This window comes from Vulpes vulpes, chromosome 8 (assembly GCF_048418805.1).
Source record: "Vulpes vulpes isolate BD-2025 chromosome 8, VulVul3, whole genome shotgun sequence".
Classification (NCBI taxonomy): domain Eukaryota; kingdom Metazoa; phylum Chordata; class Mammalia; order Carnivora; family Canidae; genus Vulpes; species Vulpes vulpes.
In genome coordinates this window covers 24,641,330-24,668,840 of record NC_132787.1, presented here as the reverse complement: position 1 = coordinate 24,668,840, position 27,511 = coordinate 24,641,330, and the positions used below count along the sequence as shown (strand labels likewise).

Here is a 27,511-nt window from a genome sequence, read left to right as displayed (position 1 = left end):
GTGTTATAATCAAATGTAATCTTTTTTTTTCCTTTTTAAAATAAATTTATTTTTTATTGGTGTTCAATTTACCAACATACAGAATAATACCCAGGGCTCATCCCGTCAAGTGCCCCCCTCAGTGCCCGTCACCCATTTACCCCCACCCCCCGCCCTCCTCCCCTTCCACCACCCCTAGTTCGTTTCCCAGAGTTAGGAGTCTTTATATTTTGTCTCCCTTTTATACAACTTAATAAATATCTAGGTTTAGTGGTTTGGGAATCATTCATTCTTTAAGATTCAGTTTGTATATGAACATTTTGGGGAGATACTTCTTTTAAAGAAAGCAAGTCAAAAGACCAATTCAGTGAATAAACAATTCTTCATTTTCAAGAGCATATTATTTATTTTTATATACATACAGTTCTAACTATAATATATTCTTCCTATATTCAGTGAATATGTGTAAGTAGTATATGCTTTGCATGGATATACTTTTGGAAATAACTTATAAATGTATTCACTGGTACACACAGCACATTTTTAGATGACATAAGGCTTCAAAAATAACTAATATACTTGATACATTATTAAGATGTTTCCATTTGGCTTTGATATTGTATAAAAGCTGATGTGATAAAGCTTAATTAAAACAAAACGTAACACCCAAGTAATTATTTGTGCAAGATCCTTAAAAATTGGAGTAATGTTCTTTTCTCCTTTGTTTGCCTTACCCAGCACAGAAGATAGCACTGAGGATATTCACTATATATTAATGGATGGAAAAGTAGGGGGGAAGGAAGGAAAAGGAAAGAGAGAGATGGAGAAAGGGGAAGAGGAAGGTAGGAAGGAAAGAACGTAAGGGGGGAGAGGCAAAAGGAAGGGGAAAATAGGACATTATAGGTAGTGATTTGACAGTATTATATATTTTAGAGAATCTTAGCTGATCAGAAAAACAATACTCAACAGACATGCTGTCCTATCCCAGATTTTGCCACTCACTCACTAGTCATTAGTCCTTGGGTAAAGCACTCTATACATACGTTTCTTCATCTAACATAAGGATACCATCTACCCTCACAGCACACTCATAAGAATCAATTGGGGTAATATTGTGGTTCAGAGTGCTTTGTTAATTTGAAACAATGGAAGTGTAAGATATCATTTTGAGATAACTATTAAAACACATCAAAAGTATTTTTTTGCTGCTAAAATATTCAATTTCAGGTTGCAGTGAAGTACGTATAATATTTAGATCATAAGATTCAATAATTTCAAGGTTATCTGAGCTGATCAGAATGCATCCAGGACACACTTTTTCAAAGGGACTCTGATGTACACTATTATATCCAAGACTAAGAAAAGTTATAGAAATTATATTTTGTGGAAGAATTAAAATATTAAGCTTACTTGGCTTAGAGAAAAGTAAATCAAGGGAAGTTGTGGAAATAATGTTAATGTTGAATATAGCTGCATAAAGGAAATATATGCTGCTGTAGAAGCAGAAGGAAACCCAATTAATGAAAAATCCACAGAAGCAAATTGTAATCACATAATAACTTTCCAATAAGAGCTATCCATGGGAAGCAGAATAATGGCTCCCAAAGCTGTCCAAGTCCTAATTTCCAGAACCTGTAAATATGTTACCACCTTACATAGTAAATGGGACTTTATACATATGATTAAGATTAAAGACCTTGAGATTGGAAAATTATTCTGGATAATCTAGATAGTTCCAAGCTAATTACATGAATCCTTAAGAGCAGAGAACTTTCCCAGCTGTGAAGAGAGGAAGATGTGACTAGTAAAAATGGTCAGATAGAAAGTTGCTGGCTTTGAGGATGAAAGAAGGCAGCCATGAGCCAAAGATTGTGTGCTGCCTCTAGAAGTTGGAAAAGGCAAGGAAATGAACTTCCCCTCAAGCCTCCAGAAGAGAACACAGCCCTACTGACATGGATTTTTCACTCTACGAGATCCACTTTGGACTTCTAACCTTCAGAACCATCACATTGTACATATTATTTAAATCACCAATTATGGTAATTTGTTATGGGAGCAATAAGAAACTTATACACTTAAAAAAAAGAAATTTATACACTAACCAACAAGGAAAAGAGCACTTTGAAGTTAAGCAGTTTGTCTTTTTTTTTTTTTTAATTTATGATAGTCACAGAGAGAGAGAGAGAGGCAGAGACACAGGCAGAGGGAGAAGCAGGCTCCATGCACCAGGAGCCTGACATGGGATTCGATCCCGGGTCTCCAGGATCGCGCCCTGGGCCAAAGGCAGGCGCTAAACCACTGCGCCACCCAGGGATCCCAAGCAGTTTGTCTTCAGAGAGAGTCATCAAAAAGATGTTAGAGGTGATGTAAAAATAATCCTATAATGAATGGATGAAAATCTACAATAAGTTAACCCTATGACTTCTTTGAATTCTATGACTCTACAATTGAAATAAGTAAGGGTTATTGAATTGAAAGCAATGAACGGAATGAACAGGGATGGAATACTAAACCCAGAGAACCTTGGTGTCTTTCAGATTTCTTCAGGTGGTTCAGCCATTAACTGATCCCAAAATTCAGTTGTGGGTCTATCCACTATGAAAGGGATTTACAACTACATAAGTGACTGTTAGATCCTGCTATGGTTTTAATGGTGTATTTTCCTGGAAAATTTTGGGGACAAGTATTCTTAGGGAGATTAACCTCAAGTGAATTTCCAGTATGTCCAAATTCTACTCCTATCCCCAGGAATAGATCCGAATTTAGTGGGAAACTCCAAAATCAACCTACTTTTTGAAGAGTTTCTAGATATTAGAGTGAATACTCTAAAGAAAGTCTAGAAACTAGATTCATAAATGAGAAGGCAGAGGAAAGATGCATTTACATAGTCTGCTAGTCTCTAATATACATACTTGTAAGTTAAGTTATTTTGGCTATCTCCTGCTGGAAGATCCAACTTGGAGCAAAATTCATAATCAACATAATCCTCAAATTCTGTTTGTGGATACATAGGAAGAACAAAGTTGTTTGTTTGTTTGTTTGTTTGTTTGTTTGTTTTTTCCCAGGATATGAGAATCATCCATGGAGCTTCTTTACAACTCAGATTCTAGACTCTGCCCTTATAAATTTGGTAGGTTGAAGGTGGTACCAAAATTTCTATAGTTTTAAAAGGTTCACAGTCAAAGCTTATGCACAGCCTGAATTGCACACCATTGGAATACAGTACTATGCTTACTTACTCCTACATCCACCAGGAGTACATTTTTTAGTCCTTCTTTCTTTATCAGCAAATAGAAAAAAGAAGATATATGATCCTGTCCAGTTGATCCAACACCATACAGACTTTTTTGTTAATGAATCTCATAGTTATAAAACTCATATATGCAACACTTTAGGGTACCTAAGTCTTTTGGACACCAATCCAGATACCCCAACTGTATATATGATTCTCTGGTTTGTACCATGGGATTTTGTTTCCTTTATATTCCTAATGATTTCAGAAGTTAAACTGTCTTTCCTTCAGTTACTTGACTTGTCTCTTTAAAGGCTCATTTGCCCAGAGGGAAAAATGAGGTAGAAATAAAGGTCATATTCTCACCAAAAAGACAATGTTGGTATTTTGATAGAGAGCTCGTGCCACACAGATTCTTTGCCTCTGACCCCCACTCAGGTTGATGCCCTAGAGGAGAAATAGCTGTAAACATCCACTCTTTCCAATAGTAAATAATCTACTGGTTAAAAATTCTCTTTAAAATATGAACTTTTTAAAAAAAATCTTAAATTAATGGTAGTTTATTTTTTATTTAAATTCAATTAGCTAACGTATAGCATATCGTTAATTTCAGATATAGTGTTCAATAATTTATCAGTTGCATGTAACACTCAGTGCTCATCAAATCAAGTGCCCTCCTGAATGTCCATCAATTACCCCAATCCCCTACCCACCTTCCCTCCAGCAATCTTCAGTTTGTTTCCTGTAGTTAAGAGTCTCTTTTGGTTTTTCTCCTGCTCTGATGACTTGCCATCCAGTTTTTCCTCCTTTTCCCTATGATCCTCTGTGCTGTTTCTTATATTCCACATATGAGTGAAATCATATGAAAACTGTCTTTCTCAGATTTACTCATTTCACTCAGCAATTAAATTGTGATAACATTGGTAAGATAAAATGAAACTGTCTAGTGGTCAATACTTCACAATTATAATATTGAGATAAGTTTTGATTGGTAACACTAATCCTTTTTTTATTCTGATAGACAGTTCTGCTGTACAAAGGCATAATAACCAAACATGTGGCGAGTACTAAACACTGAAAGTAACTCCAAAATTTTTACCAGTTTTGTGAATTATGTCTGTAGTTTATTTAACATATACCTCTTAAATTTGATATTACCAATTATGTTCAACAAAATTATATAGCAAAATACTTTTATATAATTGAGTACTAATTACAAACATTTTAAAACTATATGGAGTGTGTAGTATGTGCTAGGCTTGTGTAAATGCCTTTAAATCCCTTAATTCTTTTATTCCTTATAGCAGTTTATCCAACACCAATGATATAGGTATCATTCCCTTTACAGACAAGGAAACTAAAGCTCAGAGAAGTTAAGTCCATGCTCTTAAGTATATACTGTGCTGCAATCAAGAATAGCCATTAAGAACACAGACTACAGAGTTAGACAAATCCTAGCTGTATCAATAACTGGGCAAGTTCTTCAACCTTTCTCAACTTAGTTTCCTCAGTTGCAATATGTAGATAATGATGACACCTATATTAAAAAAATGCTGTAAAAATAGATAATGCATAAAATTTTTTCCCAGTACTTAAAATCTAAAATGGTCAAAATATTTTAGGCAAAATTGTTATAAAGGTTATATACAGTCATGAATATATTTTAGCTGCTCAGAATAGTAAACATCACCATAAAATATGTTTTCACAAAGAAAAAAATAAGGACACTTTAACAATAAGTAGATGTTGACAAGAGTGGAAGAAGTTGGAAGCAATCTCAGTTTCAACTCCAAGTAGATAAAAATACATTTGATCAAAGGCAGGAACTGCTTTATATTCCTTAAGAACTCTCTAGTAGCTAGCACAATGTTACATATAAGGTGGTCACCCAACAAACACTTAAGAGTGGTTTAAAGTTCCTATGCTCCCGTTTCTGGAACCCATCGCTAGGACCATGCACAGCCCCTAAGCTCTCAGATTTCATTATGCTCCATTAAAGGTTAAAGACACTCAGGAAACTTTTCTAGATTTTTATTTATTGTTTAATTAAACTATATACATAGCTCACCCTCTCTCCAATTTCAGTTTGGTCTCCAAAAGGTAGTAAGTCAATATCTGGTTGAAGAGAACAGGCATCTGTAACAGCTTTGTACCTTTGGGAGAAATTATTTTGAATTTTTAGATCACTATTAATATACTGCTCATAAATTAAGTCCCAAGTTCAATATCTTGGAAGCCGAAATACATTTACTGAACAATTTAATACATACTAGCCTCTACAGTAGGTTTGTGGATACAAAGATAATTAGATATTGATTCCCACTCTTATAAAACTACTAAATGGAGCAGAAGACTGATACAGAAGTATATCATAAAATGGATCTCCTTAAGTGTTACAGCAGAGGTAACAAATGCTCCTAGGATACATAGAAAGAAATGGCTGACCACTGAGAAATTAGTGATGACTCTGCAAAGGAGATGACACGTAAGCTGTATCCAGAGGATAAGCTGGGATTTGCTGGGAAGAAAATGAGGGAAAGAAAGCTTCAGGAACTGCATGAAGGTGAAAAGGTCATGGTGGATCTCAGGGACAACAGAAGGCTCACTAGAGCTGAAACACTGGTTGTGGGTGGGTGTCTGTGGGTGGGTGTCTGTGCATGCTGAAGGGAGGATATGGAAGGTGTTGAGGATTGACAATACTCAAATAGATCTAAGGCTGGGACTGGAAATGATAAATTGGAGGTATAGGGAAGCATGGGGATAGGGAATGCTGGGGAAAATATCCATAGTTTCATTTTCTCAATCACCTAGTCTTAAAATATTCAAAAGTCATTCTTGAGTAATCCCTCTGCTTCTTCTTGCTCTTATTTTTCCATTCTTATCCTACAATGGTTTTTTGTCAACCTTTTCTTTTTTTCTATTTCTATTTCTTCTTTTCTATTTCTGCCCTTCCTAGCATGGCAATGGACATTGCATGCCTAGACCATTATTTCAACAAACATCTAAAATGTCTCCTTGCTCTGAATTGAGAATCATCCTGTATGTATCTGCCATTACAGTTCCAGATTCCACATCACATTTCCTTTGTTATTTCTCTTTCTAAAACTTTCTGTGCTTCCCCAGAATGCACTAAATTCTATCCAATTGGTGTTTAAGGCACTCCACTACATCATCTCAGCTTTTATTTATAATCTAGTTCATCACTGTCAATACACATAAATCCTTTTTTGACTGTTTTGTTCCCCAGTTCCCATGGGAATGATCCCATGTAACTCAGGTTTTTCCTCCCATACTTCCTTCCCCTCCTCATGCCTCTCCTCTGACCTAACTCTCCTTAACTTTCAAGTCTTGGGTTAGGGTTTTAAGACCCAGCTTTGAAAGAATGGCTTCAGGAAAGGGTCATTCCTTTGTACATGACTATCACCAGGGTGTTATTTATTTATTTATTTATTTATTTATTTAAATTCAATTAATTAACATATGGTATATTACTAGTTTCAGAGGTAGAGTTTAGTGATTCATCAGTTGTATATAACACCCAGTGCTCATTACATCAAGTGCCCTCCTTAATGCCCATCGCCCAGCTACCCTATGACCCCACTCCCTCCCCTCCAGCAACCCTCAGTTTGTTTCCTAGAGTTGAGAGTCTTTTATGGCTTGTCTACTCTGGTGGTATTTAAAGATGGTTGAAAGATGGCCAATTCTGGCTATTCTCAGTAACTAGAGCTCTCAGATCCCACATTCTTCCTCTTCTTTCCACAGATCACTTTCCTTCTGCTCCTTGGATTTTCCTTCTACTCACCAACAACCTCAGTAACCCTCTGCACGCCGCCCCCCCAATTCCATTTTGGCTTTTAGTTTTGGTGTCCACGTTGTTCTCAATAAATGTATAGGATGGGCTGACATAAGGATTAGAAATAGTTGCTCATTTTAGATCTAAATTTTATACATTCCAAATTACCTCTGCTTGTTGAAAGGACTTCCAAAGGTAATATTTTCTTCTACTGTAGCATTTAATAACCAAGGCTTTTGAGCTGCATAAGCCACAGAATATCTGTTCCTACTGGAAAATGGAAAAGAAAAACAAAATACCAAAATCATACAATGGTGCTGTGTTGTATGTGTATTTTAGTAAAACTGAGGAAAATAAAAGTTGATAAACAGAAATGGAAAGCTTCTAAAAAAGAACATTTTAATAACCACCAACCTTATTATTTGTTGGTTAAGTATTTCACCTAAATTAAAAGGATTAGAATTTAATCAAAATGTTTCCCAATGTGCAATTTGATTTTGCTATGCTAAAGAAGTGTTTAAATAAACTGAACATTTATTTTCTAAAATGACTATAATTTTAAAATAATTAAAAGATTAATAGCAACACATTCTCTTTTATAGACACATATATTTTACTTCATATTAAAAGTATTTTATATAATTATTAATTTATATGCAGACCTTAGAAATAGACATGAATTGGTACTGTGTCTGTGACTTAATCACATTAACATACTTTAAGGTAATAATTATTTCAAAATAGAATAATATATTGAGGAGTCCATTTCAATACTGAAATAACTATACATTTAAAAACTACATATTTCAAACCATATTGAAACCATTTATTTTTTAGGAATTATAACCTCTTCCTTCTCCCCATTTTTTTTTTGGCTTTCAAATTCTACCAGATGTCTATACATCAGACTTTAATTTGCAATAACCAGGAAAATGGATGTGAGCTGAAGATAAAGAAGATGATGGGATTGGGGTAGCAAAGGAGTCAGTTTAAAAGTCACACTTCCGCTGTTAGTTCATGATCTGTAAGTACTAATTAAGGAATTAAGGTTAAAAGATAGTAAGGTTAAGAAAAAGGATAATTAGAAATGCTCAGTGATCATCCTGAAACATTATGTCTTAGAAGTTTAAAAGACATGATAATACACAATATGCTAGTAGTCTCTTAAATAACATATGTGCAGCAAAACAGTGGTTCCCAACTTTTGACATGCCTACTTCCCCTCCTCCGTGGTCTTCCCATCTCTAGCTCATGGAAAGACCCCATCACTGTTTAACTTATAAATAATATACATATTCTTGCATTTTTATTCTATGATATCCCAAAACCAATTGGCTAAGAACAGTTTGAGTTTCAACTCAAACAGCCTATAAATGTTGGGAACCACTGCTATTAGAAATATGTTGTACATTTTAATAAATAACTTCGTACATCATCAGAATGAATAAAATGACCAGGAGTAAGAGATTGAGTATTAAGTAAAGTCTGAGGAAGAAAGTTATTCTTATTAAATGCAGATTAAAATAGAAATAATACCTTCTGGTTGCTTCAAAAGAAGGCTCAGATTCATTTACACTGCAAGTATGGCAAACAATGTTCATTAATTATGAAATATAAATATAGAATAAATGTGTGCATACATCAGGTAAGAAATAAAATAAACATTGAACACATTAAATAGCTATATTTCCCAAATGGTTTTTGATATTAATTTCAAAGACAAACTAGACAGATAATAATTTTCTTTTATGTCTTTATCAGCTAGGAAAGAATTACTTAGTAAGCTTCCAAAAGACAGATAGCACTGTTCTATTTACATACAAAATCTAGGTTCATACAGTGACCTGGGTTCTACCCCAACTCTGTTCCAACGAGCTGTATCAGTTTAGGTAATCTTCCTAGAATAGTTTCCTAGTCTGTATAAGGATTTGGTACCTCCAAGGTCTCCCTACCTTTAAAATTCAAATTAAATCGATTTAAATTCCTAATTAACTACCCTACAACATGAAAGGAAGAACCTATTAGGGGCTCTAAACTTAAAAAGTTTAGACACAGCCTGGCCTTTAAGGACTTGGTGAAAAAGACAGACATGTACAAAAGGTCAAACTGCAACATTTGGGAGTAACTAATTATTGTTTGATCTGATTTATGTATAAACAGATGTTTGTCTAAAAACATTTAGGTATATCTATGTTATGGGAAAAAAAATCTGTAGACTTATTCATTTACTGTTCTGAATTTTTATAATGTAGTTGAATTCCATCATTCTGAAAGACCTAAATTCAAAAACCACACACAAAATTAAAGTCCAGTGGAACTCCAAAAAATAGACCCAATTTGGTTTTGGAAAGCATCATATACTTTTATGGAGAAAATATACCTAAGTATGCTGCCTGGTGATATTCAGCTTTGAGCTATTAATGATACAATTTTCAGCATGCACATTGCTAATGACATCTTGATATGGTTAATGGCAGCAGGAAAAAACAATCTCGGACTAAAAATTCCCTCTCAATAATGATTATTCCCTGACTTAGGTTGCTCACAAAAAAATAATGAAATATACAATTTCCCAAGTGATAGTTCCATAAATATGCTTTAGATATCAAGAAATTTGAATTTTTAATAGTAAAAAGCCAATGAATGACCTCAATGGTTTTAGTTAATTTGAGGAAAATGGAAAACAGAAGAAGAGAAGCAGGAATATGGCAGAAATTGGATTAATTTGCCTACTGGCCATCCAGCTGGAAGTGCGAATTAGATGTGTGGAAATGCTCATCAAACATTTGAAGATGTCAGCCCAAACTGGACACCATCAATTTTTTTCAATTACTATTGGTTAGATTCCAACTATATTTTTCCAATATCAATTTTAAAGTATTTATTGATTACCTCCCTCAGTAAAGAGCACCCAATCCATGTTTGGCAAGCCAGTGTACACAGCAGACTTGCTGCCAGAGGAGTAAGTAAGAGTGGTCGAGATGAAGTAAAGATGAAGAGCATTTCAAGACTGTAAAACATATACTGGATGGCCCTGAGTTATGGTAGCCTTACGAGAACTGATGTAAATTCGGCATGGCTAAAATGTGGGTGTAAATGGCAAATGAAGAAAGGTATGTAGTGAACTTAAAAAACATGCACAGCCAGATAGTGAAAGGGTTCATAAACCATTTTTACGTAGTTTGAACTTGTCTTCAGAACTACATAAAAACAGTGAAAAGGTTTAAATGAGACAGAGAGAGAGGTTCAGTTTAGAAATACACTCGCAGAATGTAACAAAAGAATTGGAGGGAGCAAGACTAGACTGAGAGACCACAGTGGTTGTGGAGATCTGAAGGCAGTGCTTTGAATTCAGGTAACAGTGAATAATGAAGAGAAGTGGATACCTTCAGAGATACCTAGAATTGTGTGATGGACAAGATGGGAGGGGATGGAGGAGAAGAAGAAGTTGTGGATGGAGAACACAGATGAGGAAGTGCCTATGTTAGGGGAAGATAGCAAATTCAACAGCAGACACATTCAGTTTGAGGTGCCCAAGGGATATCTGAATGATTGGAGAATTTGAAACTCACGAAAGAAATCTGGTAAATAAATGAAGACTTTGTGGTGATTTTCCCTCCTGATATATGCCTTAGATACCAAGGGCTTTGGAATCCATACTTTATTAGTGAAAAGTCAATAAATGACCTCATAATAGAACACAGGTAAAAACTAGACAGACCTAAAGTCATAAAAAGCTATCTGATTGCCTGGCGAGTAAATACAGAGACAGAGAAGAAGCGGACAGAGTCAGAACCTGGAAAACATCACTATTTAATGAACGGCTAAGGAAGATAAATCTACAAAAAAGTACCACAAGAAGCAGACAAGTGTACTGAGGTCAACTCAACTGTGAGTGGAAACTAAGCAAGGTGATCTTTTGAAGGAAAAAAGTATGAACAACAATGTCAAGTGGCCAGGATATTAAGTAACATAATGATCAAAAAGTACCCAATGAATTTAAAAACTAGGATGTCACTGATGTGACTTAATAAGAATAGTTTCAGTAGAGTGGCAGAGGTAAAAATCAGGGTACAGTGAGCTACGGCAAGAGGAGAATAAGAGGAATTGGAAAGAATGAGTGAAGTTTTTTTTTTTTTTTTAGTCTACAGAAGTAAGAGGCTAGAGTAGTAGCTGGAAGGGGCTCTGGGTTTAGATTAGAAAGATAGAGACAAGAGAGAGACACAGAGAGAGAGACAGAGAGACAGAGATGGGAGAGTGATGTTTTTCCACAAATAAATAATAGAAAAGAGCCAGGGGCTGGACTAGATGTAAAGCAGATAAAGAGAAAAAGACAACATGCTTTGGATATAGGGTACCTCAGTCTATTAAGGAGACCATCCACTTAAACAGAATGCAGAGGGACGAGAAGAGAAGCACATTTCAAACTACCTGGGAGAAGAAGAGGCGGCTTTGTCAAAGAGATGATCTCTAAGTTGACACTGGAAAAAAAGTGAAGCTAACAATCCGAAGAAGGGCATTACAGAGGAAGTGGTTGCATTTGAGAAATACCTGCAGTTCAGTTACTGGAGCACAATAGTAAGGGTCAGGCTATGGCAGGAAACACACTTAAAAAGTTAGACAGGGACCAGATCATGGAAGTTCCTGGTATAATATACAAAGGTCTTTGGAAAATTTCTTGTATGCTTTGGCCAGTCAATTAAAAAATTATCAGCAAGAGGTAATTAGATTTTCATGTCATAACAGTAGGAAGAAAGGTGAGGGAGTTATGACAGTGAGTAGTTCTGTTCACACATGGAATTCTTCTGAACTAGGCAAATTAAAAGAGGTGTAGAAATGTTAAGGACAGACATAAGAAAAGTGATTGGTTGGATTGTATGGGCAATGGAGAGAGAAGAATCTAAGTTGAACCTCTGAGCTCTGACCTGGGCACACACCAACTGATTTCAGTAGATAGGGACACACCCTTGCCAAGACACAGAGAAGTAGGTATTGGAGACATGAGGGATATAAGCTCAGTTTGAATGTGTTCAATATGCAGCTTATATAGGACTTTTTGGAGGAGCTATGAGGTCTTCAGAAGAAAGATCTTGGCCAAAAATGTACATTGGTGTTTTTCTAATAGAGAAGAACTGAAGTCAAAGGTATAAATTAAGGGCCATGTAAAGGAAGAGGATCTCAGAGCAGACCTCAGAAAGACTGAAGGAGAATCCTTCCCCACCTTCTAGCTCCACCTATATTGCAGCTCCTTACTTTTTTGACTCAATTTTGGTTTATCCTTAAAATATAAATTCAAGTATCATTCATTTATGCATTGCCCTAGAAAAGTCTTGTTGACCCCCACAGACTCAACCCAGTTAGGTTACCTTTTTTTTTTTTAAAGATTTTATTTATTTATTCATGATAGAGAGAGAGAGAGAGAGAGAGAGAGAGGCAGAGACACGGGCAGAGGGAGAAGCAGGCTCCATGCACCGGGAGCCTGACGTGGGATTCGATCCCGGGTCTCCAGGATCACGCCCTGGGCCAAAGGCAGGCGCCAAACCGCTGCGCCACCCAGGGATCCCCTAGGTTACCTATTATTTGTTCTTATAAAGCCCTGTACTTCTTCTTCCTGGCATTTATAAAAACTTAACCAAAGAATTACTTGTGAAAATATTTTCTTACTGCTTTGTGTCCTTCCCTGCTAAGCAGTAAGCTTCATGATAACAGAGCCTGACTTCTTTTGCTCAGTTATTTTCCCCCAGCAACTGACACAGTGATTTGCATGTCAAAGATATACTAGTACTAGAGTCAGAAAGATAAAGTAGATAGGGTTCCATTTGTAGGTAGACATCTTCATGAACAAATAAAAAAAGAACCGATTCTCATTTCCCATGAGTATTATTATAGTCTTTAACTTCTAGAGACCACCTCTACAACCTTCTCACAGCAATATGTTTAATAAAATTCAATTGTGGAGGACTATTTTTCTCTTCCAAAATAAACAGAATTGTCTCTGCCTTCTAACATCAGATCTTATTTGATTACATAAAATCACCAGGTCCGTGTCCAGACCCATCCTCCACCATTCGCTGTGGCAGTGAACAGAGAAAACAAAAAGGTCAGATGGAAAATCCTCTTCTGGAAAAGGGCATAAGATTTCCCTTCTGCATGCAGAATTTGTGTGTGTTTTCCTTCAAGAGTAAAAATTATACTTGGTAGCTCACAACTTTAAGTATACAATGGGAAAGAGTGACTTTTGCAAGCTAAAATTTAGAATAATGGGAGCTAGATGTGGACACAAACATACTGTATTATATCTAACCCAGGAAAACTGACTCAATGCGTTATTATTCCTTCAGGCAGGGTCACATCGAAAGGAACTTCTCAGTGCACCTGTCTTAGAATATCTGAACCACTGTTACAAAACTGATTATACCAAGACATTAGAAGATATGGGGCCCAATAGGAGGATGGTTGATGGCCTGGGTAAAAGGGAAAGAAAAAGAAAGGGAAAACAAAAATAAATGATGTCTATGTTTTGCATGATTACCACAGTTTATTACACATTCTAGACTCTCTCACTGGAACCACCCACTAGATAGAGCAGTTTGGTTCTGTCTCCTAAGATGTCAGTAGGAACTATTGTCTATCAAGACAATGATAAAGGACAAATTCACTCAGGCAGAACATTTTCTCTTCTCTTCTCTTCTCTCTTCTCTTCTCTTCTCTTCTCTTCTCTTCTCTTCTCTTCTCTTCTCTTCTCTTCTCTTCTCTCTCTTCTCTTCTCTTCCTTTCCTTTCTTTTCTTTTCTTTTTTTCTTTTCTTTAAGATGTATTTCTTTATTTTAGAGAGGAGGGGAGGGGCAGAGGGCTACAGACTCTTGAAGCAGACTCCACACTGAGCACAGAGCTGGATACAAGGCTGGATCCCACAACTCTGAGATCATCACTTGAGTCAAAACCAAGAGTCAGATGCTTAACCAACTGTTAACACCCAGGCACCCCAAAACATTTGCTTTTCAACAAAATTGAACACACCCAGATGCAGGAGTAAAAACCCTGGCATTCTGACAATTTTGGATAATTTTTTAGTCCTTTCCTCACCTTTCTCTTTTGGGACTACAACATGGCACACTAGGTCAAAGGTAACAATTTCCAAAGAAACATCTATAGAAGTCTTTGTGTACCTGGTTGTACCCATGTAGATGTGTCCTGGACGAGCAGCAGTACCTTCTTTCCCACCTAAAGTAAATATGTATTGCTCTAATAGGGCAAAGTACTTTATTGGACTTCACTCATGCCAGTCTATAAAGACATATTTAAAAATAAAATCCGTGCAACCAGGAATACATGCAGTGGGGAAATAATGACAGCAAGGCACTTGATGCCTTATGCTAACATTTAGTTTATTGGGGTGTTGTGGGTTTTTTTGAGCTTCTGAATATATCAAACAATTCAGTCTGCTGAAGTAATGTACTTCTTAGCATTGGGACATCATCAACCTATCAATATTGATCATTTCTAAGTTAGCTTTTCTCTAATAACATTTCTATGCCTTTCCTTATTGGATTAGGCACAACAGCCTCTCATGGAATGAAGAGTAATTACAAATAACTCTTTAAAAGAAGGTCAGTATTTTCTGAATATTTCTGATCTAAAAATATATTTTATCAGATATTAAAGATACCCTGGTAGAAAATTCAGTAATCCTTGTAGTTAAAAGAAAAAAGAATTTGTGTTAGCTTATTCAATCTCTTAGAGGCTTAGTTTTAAGTTGTGTCTCTAAGCCTACACAAACATTATTTGAAGAAAATCTCAGTCCTTTTGCCATTAAGAAATGGGATTATTGTCTATGAAGGCAAGTGTTCATACAAAGATTATTTTTAAATTATGAGGATTTTATTAATCCTTAGAATTATCTTAAATCCTTTCTTATACCTTCTTCTTATTGGCTCCATCTCTAAGATACAATCTTTATTAGCTTTTCTTGTTAGGGTTCATAAAAAATATTTCTTTTTTTAAAAAAAACTTTATTTATTCATGAGAGACACACAGAGAGAGGCAGAGACACAGGCAGAGGGAGAAGCAGGCTCCATGCAGGATGCCCGACACAGGACTCTATCCCAGGACTCTGGGATCATGCCCTGAGCCAAAGGCAGATGCTCAACCACTGAGCTACCCAGGTGTGCCGTAACAAAGATTTCTTAACCTCTGTTGAGTATGTGTATGTTTTTATCTCTAGTTTCATCTTTGCCTAGTTTTCATGAAGCTCAGAGTGGAATCTGTGCTCTACATTTTATAAATATGAAGGACCCCAGTGTTTGCATTGCTACCTAGTCATTTCTCAGATTATTTAAATCTTATTTTTTATGGATAGCTTTACCTTTATTTTTCAAGCTCTGTTATACTTGCTATTTTTAAAGTATTTATTTATTTATGAGACAGACAAAGAGAGAGAGCAAATGGGAAGAGGGAGATGGACAAGCAGACTCCCCACTGATCATGGAGCCTGATGCGGAGCTCATACCAGGTCAAGATAATGACCTGAACCAAAATCAAGAGTCAGATGCCCAACCAACTGAGCCACCCAGGTGCCCCATACTCTGGTATTTTAAGTAAAATAATTCACTATCTTTATGAAATGAGATAGGATATCTTGTTCAAGAATACAAAAAATATAAATACTAGATTATGTAAAATACCTTACTATGTCTCATATCATTTATCTATCCACTAACAAAATAATAAAGATTATTAATGATAAGATTGGAGGTCAATCTGGCTCAAGTGGAATCTTAAATAATGCTAGAGAAGACTAGATTAGAAGAATATCCCAGAGGTCTGAAAATAAAATCTCAAGTTTCTCCTGCCATTGTTTCCCATTCTTCCTCTCTGTTTTAATGACAGTGAAACAAAAGTAAAAATAAAATCCAAACAACTTGATTATGGTCATACATGTCACAAAGTATAATTTAATCAAGTAAATCTGTTTTTCAAAACCCTGAGTGATCCAAGATGGAAGGAGATAGTGGCAGGGCAGATGCTTGGTACCTGACCTTTGTGATCAGTAAGAACTTGTCATGAAGCCAACTGCAGGTAGCAATTATTTACCAAGCTCTCTTCTGGATATTTACTAGACAGTTTTATGACTACGTTCTTTTAGGTTGGCCCACCAGGAATAAAATGTGCACTCAAAAATTCTCAGTTTTCTTCTTTCACCCATGATACCAAATATAGGATTTTCCAATTCGAATTTCACATCCACATATTTCCTTCTCTTAATTGGAGTTTAACATCGAAACTATTCTAAAAATGCCCTTAAATAGTCTTTATTCATTCTTGAGACATAACTGTCCATATAAACAGCAGAGTAAGCAACAGTAGAGCTCATAATGGTAGGTACAAAATATTAGCAAACATCTATAGATCTAGAGCAAGATTTCCTAACCTCTGCACAAATGACATTTGGGGCCAGTGACTCCTTGTTGTGTGTGGTGGGGAGAGTCTTGTGCATTGCAGGATGTTTAGCAACATTCCTAGCCTCTACCAATCAGATCAGAAGCAGCCTATTTTCCCAGCATGACAACCAAAAATATCTTCCCTGGGAGCAAAACCACACATGGTTTGGAACCACCGGTCTACAATCTAATTCTTAGATAAGCTGTAGCAAATTTCTTCACATACTGTTTATGGGGAATCTACTAAGTAGGTCCTAAATAAACAGGATTAACTCTTTATCGCACAATTATATAATATTCTAAGTCACTTTATTACTGCAATGTCCTTTGAAGACCGCAAGCCAATCATTCAAATATTCAGAAGAAGCCCCATGCTAGATATCTCTTTTTTCATGCCTTATGGTGACAGCAACATACTACTCTGACCTACCCATATCCCTCTTAATAGATACTTCTAGTGTCTACTTTAAATTAGGTGTGAAAAGAAATGACTTATTTCTCAGCCCCCTGTGAAGATTTTGGAAAAAATATTTGGTATTTCTTTGCTGAGCACTGAACCATTACAGCTGTTTGCATTTAAGCTTTCTGAATATGTCAGTTTTCCATAACTTCTTTTAATACAGGATGAACTTTTAAATTATTTCTTTGAATGTTACTCATTTAACTTTGAAATTTTATCTTTACAATACTAATCATACTAGTTTATACTATTTTAAACATCTGTGAGAAACTGTTCTGTAATTTTAAATTTATGACATTTAAGGTTTCCACTAAAAAGCTGTACCAATTTCAGAGGGGATCCTCAGATTCCTAACCTAGGAATCTTATTGTTCTAATTTTTTCCCCTGGAAGATCATCAGATGTATGACAGAGCAATAGAAACCAATTAAAAATATACATACTTGCTCCAGTAAACTTTGCCTTCTAGTGTCTGCATCTCCCCAAGGATAGCAAGGAGAAGAGAAGACTTCCCACATCCCACCTGGCCAACAATCATGGTAAGTTGACCTAGAGAAATTAAACAAAGGATAATAGCAGGAGCACATGGAATCTTACTTTACTTTAGTAAGATAAAACCAAAATATATTTAGAAAGGCTGATGTTTCAAAATCAATGGCCCACATTCGGTCTCTAACAATAACGTATATATTTGGTATAACTTCTTTCTCTAATACGCAAGTTTTTTTGAGAAAGGAGAGAAAAATTAAAAGATACAGGTCTTTCTTTACTGTTTCCAACTATGAAAATATCTGACATTAATGAAAAGAACAATGAAAAACTTGCCAACATAATCTCAATTAGTTTTAATTTTATTACTCAAGTCATTCAGGAGAAGAAGGCAGTTTTGACTAAAATTGATAATTGGGATTAAAGGGATTTGAGCTGGTATTAAGACATCTTCTCCAGTTTCTTACCTTTATATGCATTTAAATAGAAAAATCCCAACCTATTGGCTATCAGGCCAGATCAAAGATGTATTTTTGTTCAATTATCTAGACATCTCAAATAAAAATTATTGGGAATTTGAGCCTTAAATATCTTGAAAACTTTAGTTGTCTTCAGGAATAGAAAATAAATTTTATATAATTTTTAAATCCTTTCTCAAGCAAAACAAAAAATCAACTACCCCATTATTTAAAAGGACAAATCAGCAAATGAACTGATAATAGCTTATTTGGACAGTAAATAGCTAGTCCAAATGTCTAAGCACTCTGTAGCAAAAGGCAAATCTTAGCATTTCCAATCATTTCTTACAATGATACGGTGGCTTGTGAGCTGCATGGTACAAGTAAACAACTAAAAATAACATTTATAATGTTTAAAAAGTATTTTTAAAACTAAGATCAATTATCTTGGAAATCAATGGATTTAATAATTAACAATTTAAAAAACGAGTAACAAATAACTCTTACCTGTTGGAATTCGAATATCTATATTGGATAATGTAGCTAAACCACTGCCCCATGAAAAGTAACCATTTGTGACCTAGATAAGAAGAACATATAAATTAAGTTATAAAATTATGCCTATAGTTGGTGTTAGAAGAATAATTCCAATTAAAATACATTTTCTCTTTAGAACACTGAAAGACGTTCAGTACAAGGTAGAACACACAGTGGTGAAATTCTAATTTAGAGTTGTAGCTATTGAGAGGTGTAAATAAAGAAAAAAGAGTGTAAGTGAAAGGAGGTTCTTGGAATTAGTGATATTTTAAAAAGGCTAAAAATTATAATTTTCTCTGAAAATTTGGGATTACTAGACCATTTTCATGTGAGCATTCTTAAAAAGCAATCATCCCAAATATTTTTCAAACTAACCCCAACTTTGATTACTTTCTCACTGCTGGACAATTCCCAGAATCCCGGTGATGCTAGGTATAGCACAAAAATAATGACAAATTATCCCAAAAAAATGACTGTTACCAATGAGGAAGGCTTTGTAATAAAGGAGTTCCCTGAACTGTGTGGATTTATCTCTATTCAGTGAAGTTAAAAGAAAGAATAAAAAGAAAGATAGGAATAACAGAAAGGAGATAACATATCTTGGTAGGATAAACCTCAACAACCAACAACAAATCTCAACAAAGATTCCAAGACTTGCAGTCATCCAGCAATCTATTTACCAGGCATGAAGTGGACTTGATAGTTTTAATAGTTACAAAAATGGGAAATGAAAGAGGTACAACAGAACTAAAGAATAAAAGTTGCTTGAAAAGATCAGGCTGCAATTTTCCATGTAGGTTTTCTCTAGCTTGTAAGACATAAGACATTAAGTAATATCCATCATATGGATGTACATGAAATTAGCCCTGGAAGGAGGGTGGCATGGAAGGGCTGCATTACTGATTGAGTTACAAATATTTGCTGAGCACCCACTTTGTGTGAGGTGCTGTGTTCGTATTGACGTAGACTACAAAGAAGGTATAACATCTCCTCCCTCTTGCTTGGAAGTTGCAACCATCTGAGTAAATAAACCAGAAGCAAGTACAATACAAGACAGTACAGGATAACTAACAAATAGAAAGGACAGGCAGACAGTAAGTGTAACAGAAAGAAAACCATCATGGTTCAAAAAGAAAACCTTTCATGTCTGAGATGGAGTTTAAAATTTTTTTGGAAGAGGAGGTCTTTAGCTAGTTTTGGAAGTTATACTGAATTTCAGTAAAGGCATTTGGGGCATAAAGAACTAGAGTACAAACAGGCACAAGATCAGAGAACTATGAAATATGTTGTGGGAAATAATGAATAGAGCTGGCTGGGTCAGAGGTTTAAGATACTGTGGCTAACTGACAAATGATGCACCGAGAAAGTAAACAGCCTGAGGATCTCTGTTTCTCTGAGGCTCCAAGAGCTGCAAATATAATGAGATTTGGAAGTAGGCCAGCATGGAACTGAGAAAGGCCCTCCCCAACAATCTTGTGTTTTCAGCGAACTGGGAGCGGAGCTTATCTGCACAGAGAGGAAGCCAAAGGGGACCTGGAAGGAGGTGAGAAGACAGTGTTGACAGCTGACAAGCTGTGGGAGGCTGAAGAAACTAATGCTGATGGGAGGTATATAAAGGGTCACCAGGAACTACGAAGGGGCAGCAGGGCAGGGAGACCATAAATGTGTGGCTCAGCCAACCAGTACCTTGTGTCACTTCCTCTACAGTGCTAACAGCCTGTTCTAGAAGTGTCAAAGGCATGAGGTTGGACTGCTTACGTAAGGTGTTGACGGACCGAAGGAAAAGGAAGGGGCTCAAGTTGCTGGACATCTCCATAAGGTTAAAAAGCAATGTTCGCGGGCAGCCCGGGTGGCTCAGTGGTTTAGTGCCGCCTTCAGCCCAGGGCGTGATCCTGGAGACCCAGGATCGAGTCCCATGTCAAGCTCCCTGCATGGAGTCTGCTTCTCCCTCTGCCTGTGTTTCTGCCTTTCTCTCTCTGTGTGTGTCTCTCATGCATAAATAAATTTTAAAAAATGTAAAGCAATGTTAGCAAAGGTGAGGCCCAAGAAAGCTGGAGCTAAGGCTTTGGGGTCAGTGACTGACCTACATGGTAGTGTTTAAGATTTTGGAGGAGCAGCAGTGTCAGGTGGTGCCAGGTGTGACACAGGCCAGGGTGTAGAAATGGAGTGAGAGCAGAGTAAGAAGTTTCTGGGCTGGGATACTAGAGAGCTGTGCACTTGGAAGTTTAAACCACATCTGTGCATGGCAACAAGTAAGCTAGAGAGATGGACAGAGAAATGGGCGCCCAAAATCTTCAGCAATGGTGCAGAGTGATCGTGAGGTCCTTTGACAAAAGATGTGAGAAAGGTCGACAAAGCCAAAACCTCACAGGGCATGACAGTGGAAAAGATATGGTCTGAGAGCGGCAGGGAGAAGCCAGAAGAGTGCAGTATCCCTACAGAGAAATAAAAGAGGGAATAATCTCCACTCAAGGGGGATGATAGAAGAGGGTTAAAGTTAATCTCTCCTGCTGCAGTCTGCACTTCCACTCTATCCTGCCTTTTACAAAACAATCTCATGTCTCCTCCAGGGTTAAAATCCTAGGCTTTCCTAACTAGTTGTTTGACCTTGGAAAATCAGTTAACATACAATTCTTTGCAAAGATTCATAAAAGAGTGAGTACAAAAATGATCCTCATGGCATGGTCTGTGATAGAGGGATGATGGAGGCAAAGCCAGCATCCATCTCTAGGGGATAAGGAAAATGCAGTGATGCATACTACAGAATACAATAATGTTGTAAGAAAGAGCAAACCATCCTAAAAACATTTCAGGAGACTGAGAGCACGTAGATGCTTATTACCTAATTTGTAAGAATATGAGTATGCTTAGGCACATATCTTGAACACATTAGAGCTGGTACTATAATGGTGGGGGAGGAGGTGGTGGGGAGCGGCACAGGAGTGAGGATTGGGGATAGGAGGAAAGAATGTATTAAAAGTAAAGGAAGGAAATGGACAGATGCAAGTTAACCTACTGCATGATCCATTTATATAAAATATCCAGAACAGATAAATCCATAAAGACAGAAAGCAGATCAGTGGTTGCCAGAGGCAAGGCAGAAGGGTAAATGGGGAGTGACTGCTTTATGGGTATGGGATTTCCTTTTGGGGCAATGAAAATATTTTGGAATGGGAGAGAGGCAGTGGTTGCACAATATTGTGAATGTACTAAATGCCACTGAATTGTTCACTTTAAAATAGTGAATTTTATGCTATGTCAATTTTACCCCAGTTAAATAATTTTTGAAAATTTAGAGGAAGGACCTTATACAGACCATTGTCCATTTCCTCCTGCTGAAAGTAAGCAAAAAAAAAAAAAAAAAAAAACAAAAGTAAAAATGCTGAATAAAATGTAGTTTGTAAAGAAGTTCATTAAAGCAAGGAGTAAGGAAATACCAGGTCCAAGTATAAAGAAAAAGACAAATTCAAAGCTGTAAGCCCTGAAGTACCTAAGCCTCTTTCTCACAAAGGGGATAAGAATAGCTAAGATATTTTAGGAAAAAAAAAAAAAAAACAAGATCATACAAAAACTTGTCCTAAAACATATTAATGCTTATTAGAAAGTTATAATGATCATAACAATGGGATTTGGGACACAGAAACAGAAAAATAAATAAAGGCCAGCAATCAGTTCAGACATATAAAGATCCCTGATGTGTTTATAAAGTTACACTGAATGTCAGAGGGGACGGTAATTTGGTATGTGGGATGAGGACAACCGAATGTCACATAAAAAATTAAATCAGAACTTACTGACTCACAACTAAATGTAATAAAATTACTACCACTAAATTTACTACTGCTAAATATCAACCAAAACTATTTGTTACTGATTTCTCTGCTACATCATATGCCTACTTTGTACCAGACACAAAAATGGATCACAGTTCGATTCAAGAACTAAAAGTGAAAGATGTAGCTTCAGAGATTTTAGGAGCTGATATAAATCATCTTCATGACCTCTGGTAGGAAAAGTTTTCTTAAAGGAGACAAAAAAAGCATCAGCCATAAGGAAAAGTTGTATAAACCAGACTACCCTAAATTAACAACTTCTGATAAGATAGAGCCAAGCTGTAAATGGAAGAAGAGTTCTTAACATATAACTGCCCAAACAGTTAAAGTATAAAGTATAAAGAAGTAGCACCCACAGTTTTTTAAAGGGGGAGGGAACAAATAAGCTGGCAAGTCACAAACGGGGAGACCAAAACCCACATGGCCAAGGTATACATGAAAAGATCCACAACCTCATTAGGAATCAGAAAAGTGCAAATAAAAACCACAAAATACAATTGCACCTCCTCACATTATACACTTTGGCAAAATACTGGAAGCACTGGCGAAAATGTGGAGCAACTGGAACTCTCAACCACTGTTGGTGGAAGAGTAAACTGGCACAACTGCTTTGGGAAACAGTTCTCCATGACCTGGGAAAGTTGATGATGCACAGACGCTGTGACTTGGCAATTATTCACAATAACCCCAGATTGAAAACTAATCAAAAGCCCATCAAGAGTAGACCAGACAAAGAAATTTCGGCATATTCATACATTGAAATGCTACACAGCAATGAGAATGAAGGCAGTGTGGCTTCACGTGACAATCTGGAATGAACTATACATACATAATGAGCAAAAGAAGCAAAATGCACACACACACACGCACATATTTAAACTTCAAACAACTCAAATATGTTTTAAGGGAAGAAAGCATAGCAGGGGTCAAGAGGAAATGATGACTATAAAAGTCAGGGTGGCAACTGGTTCTTGGAGAGATATGAGAGAGAACAGAAAATATGTGTGTTGGGAAGGCCTTCAGAAGGAACTAGTGAAAAAAAAAAAAAAGGAACCAGTGGTTTTTTTTTTCTTGCTGGTTGCACAGGGGTTCACTTTTTCATTAAGTGAATATACATTTTACGTACTTCTCTGGAGGCATGTTCTATTTCACAATAAAAAGAAAGATTTAAAAAAAACAAATGAGTTATTACCAACTTGAAAATTTCCACCACAAATAAAAACTTAAAAACTTGATGGTGGGCGTGACACTGTAGTGCCCACTGCTAAGCAGTTTTGTGGGGTTTTTTGTGTTTTTTGTTTTGTTTTGTTTTGTTTTTTTTGTGTTTTTTTTGGCGGAGTTTTTTTTTTTGGTGCATGAAAGGTCAACTTTAGAAAAACAAATGATAGCTCCATTTTTTTTACATTCAAAATAAAAACAAATTTAGTAAGGCACATGGAAAAAATGTATTTTTAGTCTCTTACTATATTGAATAGAAAATGTCAATAAAGAAACTGATCCTGTTTCTCTAGTCATGCATATATTATTTATTACCTGGGCATAAAAATAAGAAGCACAGAGGGCCCTTCCTAGTCTTTTGTTTCATACTTTGTCATAGCCTAGTCCTCACACCCTACCCACACATTGTTAGGTAACTACTAGAACTATTTTTTTTCAATAATGCCCAGGTCTCTCTCTCTCTTCGTCCACCCACTCCGTCTCTCTCTCTATATATTTTTTTCTTTTCATTCACAGGTGACATATATTAGTTTTGAAATAACCATACTAAAATGGCATCCCCACCACAAGCTGGGCAAACCACAGCTCAGAGAGGCAAAGTAATTTGCCCAAAAGTCACATATCAAATCGATGGTAGAGGTTGGGCTAGCATTTGCTTATCCCATCCAATAACACAACATTTGTTCCAACTGCTAAGTGCCTATCATAAGACAAGAATTGTGTCAAGCAGTACAGACAGGGATTTAAATGTAGCCCTCGGCAATATTCTACTCTGAGAGATGAGGCTCCCTCACTCTTCGACGGGTCTAGGCAGCACAGGGAGTTGGACAAGCCCAGCAGGCAACACACTTTTCTAAAAGGGCTAATTTCCAGGACTCTGGCCGCACCAATGTCCAAAAGCCCTTGACTGCTCAAGGCATCTGTTCCTGCATAGCACTGACCCCTCTTTGGACCCACGATCAATCGTCAGCTGGTTATCCCCTGGTGGCCTGTTCTACCTAAGCACACTTGCCTTGGGAGAGCACAAAAAGCTGTTTGAAATGAGATCAAAGGCACTCCTGGGAAGCGAGGGGAACGCATGCAACACTGGCCTAAGCATCCCTTGGTCAAAGACAACTACTACCTAATTTATTTCCTTAAAACCTGGATTTATAATATCAGTGTTCTCTATAAATCAATTTGCTGGGTAGAGGAACATAAGAGTATGAACGGAAATACGCTGGAGACTAGCTGCTAACGCAGATTCAGAAGAAAGTCTCATACTCCAGTTACTAAAGTAGAGCTGCTGGAGCAAGAAACGTGGTCGGGAGGCCACGCAGAACTGGCAATTAAACTCATCGGAACACTTCTGGAAATGCTATGAGGACTGGTGAACACTGTAAGGAGACTCTAAAGACTCAATTTTAGGACACTTTTACAGAACTTTACCATAAAACAGTAACATAAATGTTTCTATTCAGGCAACAATCCAGGAAGTAAAATAACCTTTATTGCAATGTCCTCTGTCTCTATGGGACGTAGACGCCGTGTTGATTGCTCATAGCTGTCCAGGTGATATCTTCCAGGCTGCTTCCTGTTTATAGTTTTCGGCTGCTGCATTCCAAATGGAAAAAAACACAAGTTGAAACTTTATATTTAAAAAAAAAAAAAAAGGACATTTTACTGAACATTAACTCATATTGCTACTTCTCCTTTTGAATTCCAAGAAAAAGAAAGAAGTAAAGTGAATGTGATATTTTAATTCCTTCAATGGCCTCTCCAAAAAAAAAAAAAAGGCAAATAACAAAAAGCATTAAGCTATCGTTTTAAACCTAATTCACAAGGTTTTTCATAAAAATGAAAATACGAAGATGTGATACTTGCAACAGATGGAATTTAAAGTGCGAGTCCCAAACTAGGTTTTGGATACTCCTCCAGCTCTACAGATAAATACACCCAGGCAGTAAAATACTGCATGTGTCAAAAGGCAAGCAGACTGACTCAGGTGAAACTAGAATCTACTTGTGAGGCCATCTGGGCTTGTAAATGCTCCAACAGTACATTTTTGATCACCCTTTGAATCATGAGGATTTTGAGTCTCATACACTCATAATTCACATCGAGCTACATACACATCACCCAAGCATCCACTGTGGAGTGAAAAAAAAAGCATAATGATCTCAGATTTTTTTGGCCCAAATATGTTTGTATATTGTTTCATAAGTATATAAACATTATATAATGCTGATGTAAGTATAATAGAATGATCCAGTCTTTCTCAAATGTTATAGCATTGTTCCTGGTCAAAGGACTAAAGAATTTATTATAAAGAGGATGCCAGCTGAGGTTAGACTGTTTTCCCATCTTAAAAGGAACTTAGGTTAGGTCAAAGAATAGAAATTTGTTATTATCTAAATTTAACTTCAATGTCATGTAGATAGAGACAAATGACTAAAGAGAAGGTAGAAAATTCAGCTCTGGAAACCTCTAACTTAGAAAAACTTATAAGCTCAAAATTTGTGCCAGGAGTCTAGTGAACACGTATATCAACAAAAGTAATTATCTATCTTACTAAATACCTTAAAAGTTTTATGAAGGCTAAATAATAATATACTTTAAAACTGTTAAATTACCTATAAAAGCAAAGTATTCTAGAATTGTGAAACTTTCTTTTTTGGCCTAGAATTGCAGGTTTAGCTTTTTGAAAAATCCACTGAATTCTACTATGGGAATTAGAGATGTCCTCAAATAATGGGCAATTTAATCCAAACAAGATACTGGCTCTTCCAATTTCCATCAACTGTCATATCAACAGAACATCAAATGATCAAATAGTACATTGCTAGGCTACATGCAAATAAATACAGATTAAAAAGGTACTGAGAAAAACTAACAGTGCTTTTGTCACGTAGAAAATACCAAATTCATTCTAACTTAAAAAAAAATAGAGAGATTGTTCTTGAAATTTTATTTTAGTTCTGTTATTCTTTTCACAATCTTACAGATGACCCCGGAAGTATGTTGCGTGAGATGTAAAAAGCCAGTATCTTTCTCAGGAGACAGGTCTATGCCTTTACGTAAATCGACTTCTTCTAGAGTCTTTAGTTCTATAGTAGTATTGCCCCAGAGGTCCAAAAGGAATGACGTCATGTTCTTCACAAAACTAAGGAGAGGGTGGGAGGAGGAGATGTGTTGACAGAGATTTGAGTCGGAGTTCCACAGATGTAATTTGAAGAGACTTTGGCTCTAGAATGTCACTAATTCTCCATGGAGATTCTACAGCCAAAACCACTTAACTCTAAGCTTTTACAGAATACATAGCATCTTAAGCTCTCAAGAAGAAGTTTCCATTAGTGTTATTTTCAAACACACAGCTTTTTTCACTCCATTTTAAAAAGTTTGTCGTTTGTGGTTTGGCCCATCAGCAGTGATGAATGACCCTGAAAGACATCAGAAGTCCAGTCTGGTTTCAATAACCCTGAAGATATTGAATACATTTGAAGGGGATTCTTTTTTCCTTCCAAAAACCTTTTCTCAGTTCAATTTTTCATCTATCCCTCATCTCATACAAAAAGTTCTTTAGATTTCCCTAACTCCATAAACTTGACCTCCTACATCCTCATTCTTGAGGTCATCCACTCTGCTCATCCCCACATCTCTGAAAGATGATCTAATAAGTTCTTTGGTAATCTCCTATAATCCAAAGGATGACAACAGTGGTTCTAATCAACTTGACTTTCCTGCTGCCTCAAAGTGTAGACACTCTATAATGTGTTCCTGTCTTGCTGTCTATGTCCACACAATAGCAAACAAACATTCTGAGGCATGGTTAGCCCAGTGTAAACAGGACTAGGTGGTAGTTCATTCTGAGACAAAATCACACTTGCTCAATAAAATAACATAACAGAGAGTAAAGTAAAACTCCAGAAAAGCAGTAGAAGACAGCAAGTCTAAATATAGATGAGTGCTCATCTCAACTATTTTTAGCAGTTTTAAACATGATGTAAAGAAAAATTTAATATAGATTGACTTTCTGGTAAAAAGACTTTCCAAGCCTCAATTAATTCCAGCCAGAAGATTGCATGTGTAATTTTG

General features: G+C 36.4%; 1 protein-coding gene across 27 annotated transcripts in view; it reads right to left on the bottom strand.

Annotated features, from left to right (window-relative positions):
* Nucleotides 1–27,511, bottom strand: part of ABCC9 (ATP binding cassette subfamily C member 9) — a 151,014-nt gene that overhangs the window by 63,833 nt on the left and 59,670 nt on the right. For 17 of the 27 annotated variants that reach the window (XM_072765827.1, XM_025995117.2, XM_072765833.1 and 14 more), the window contains 7 exons: nt 24,923–25,030; nt 18,357–18,429; nt 17,346–17,451; nt 8,541–8,579; nt 7,173–7,274; nt 5,280–5,364; nt 3,578–3,658 (listed from right to left, as the gene is read on the bottom strand). In XM_072765827.1, the coding sequence (XP_072621928.1) occupies nt 3,578–3,658; nt 5,280–5,364; nt 7,173–7,274; nt 8,541–8,579; nt 17,346–17,451; nt 18,357–18,429; nt 24,923–25,030 (594 nt within the window). The remainder of the gene's footprint in view (nt 1–3,577; nt 3,659–5,279; nt 5,365–7,172; nt 7,275–8,540; nt 8,580–17,345; nt 17,452–18,356; nt 18,430–24,922; nt 25,031–27,511) is intronic. The other 10 variants (XM_072765842.1, XM_072765837.1, XM_072765836.1 and 7 more) reach the window with 1 other exon arrangement.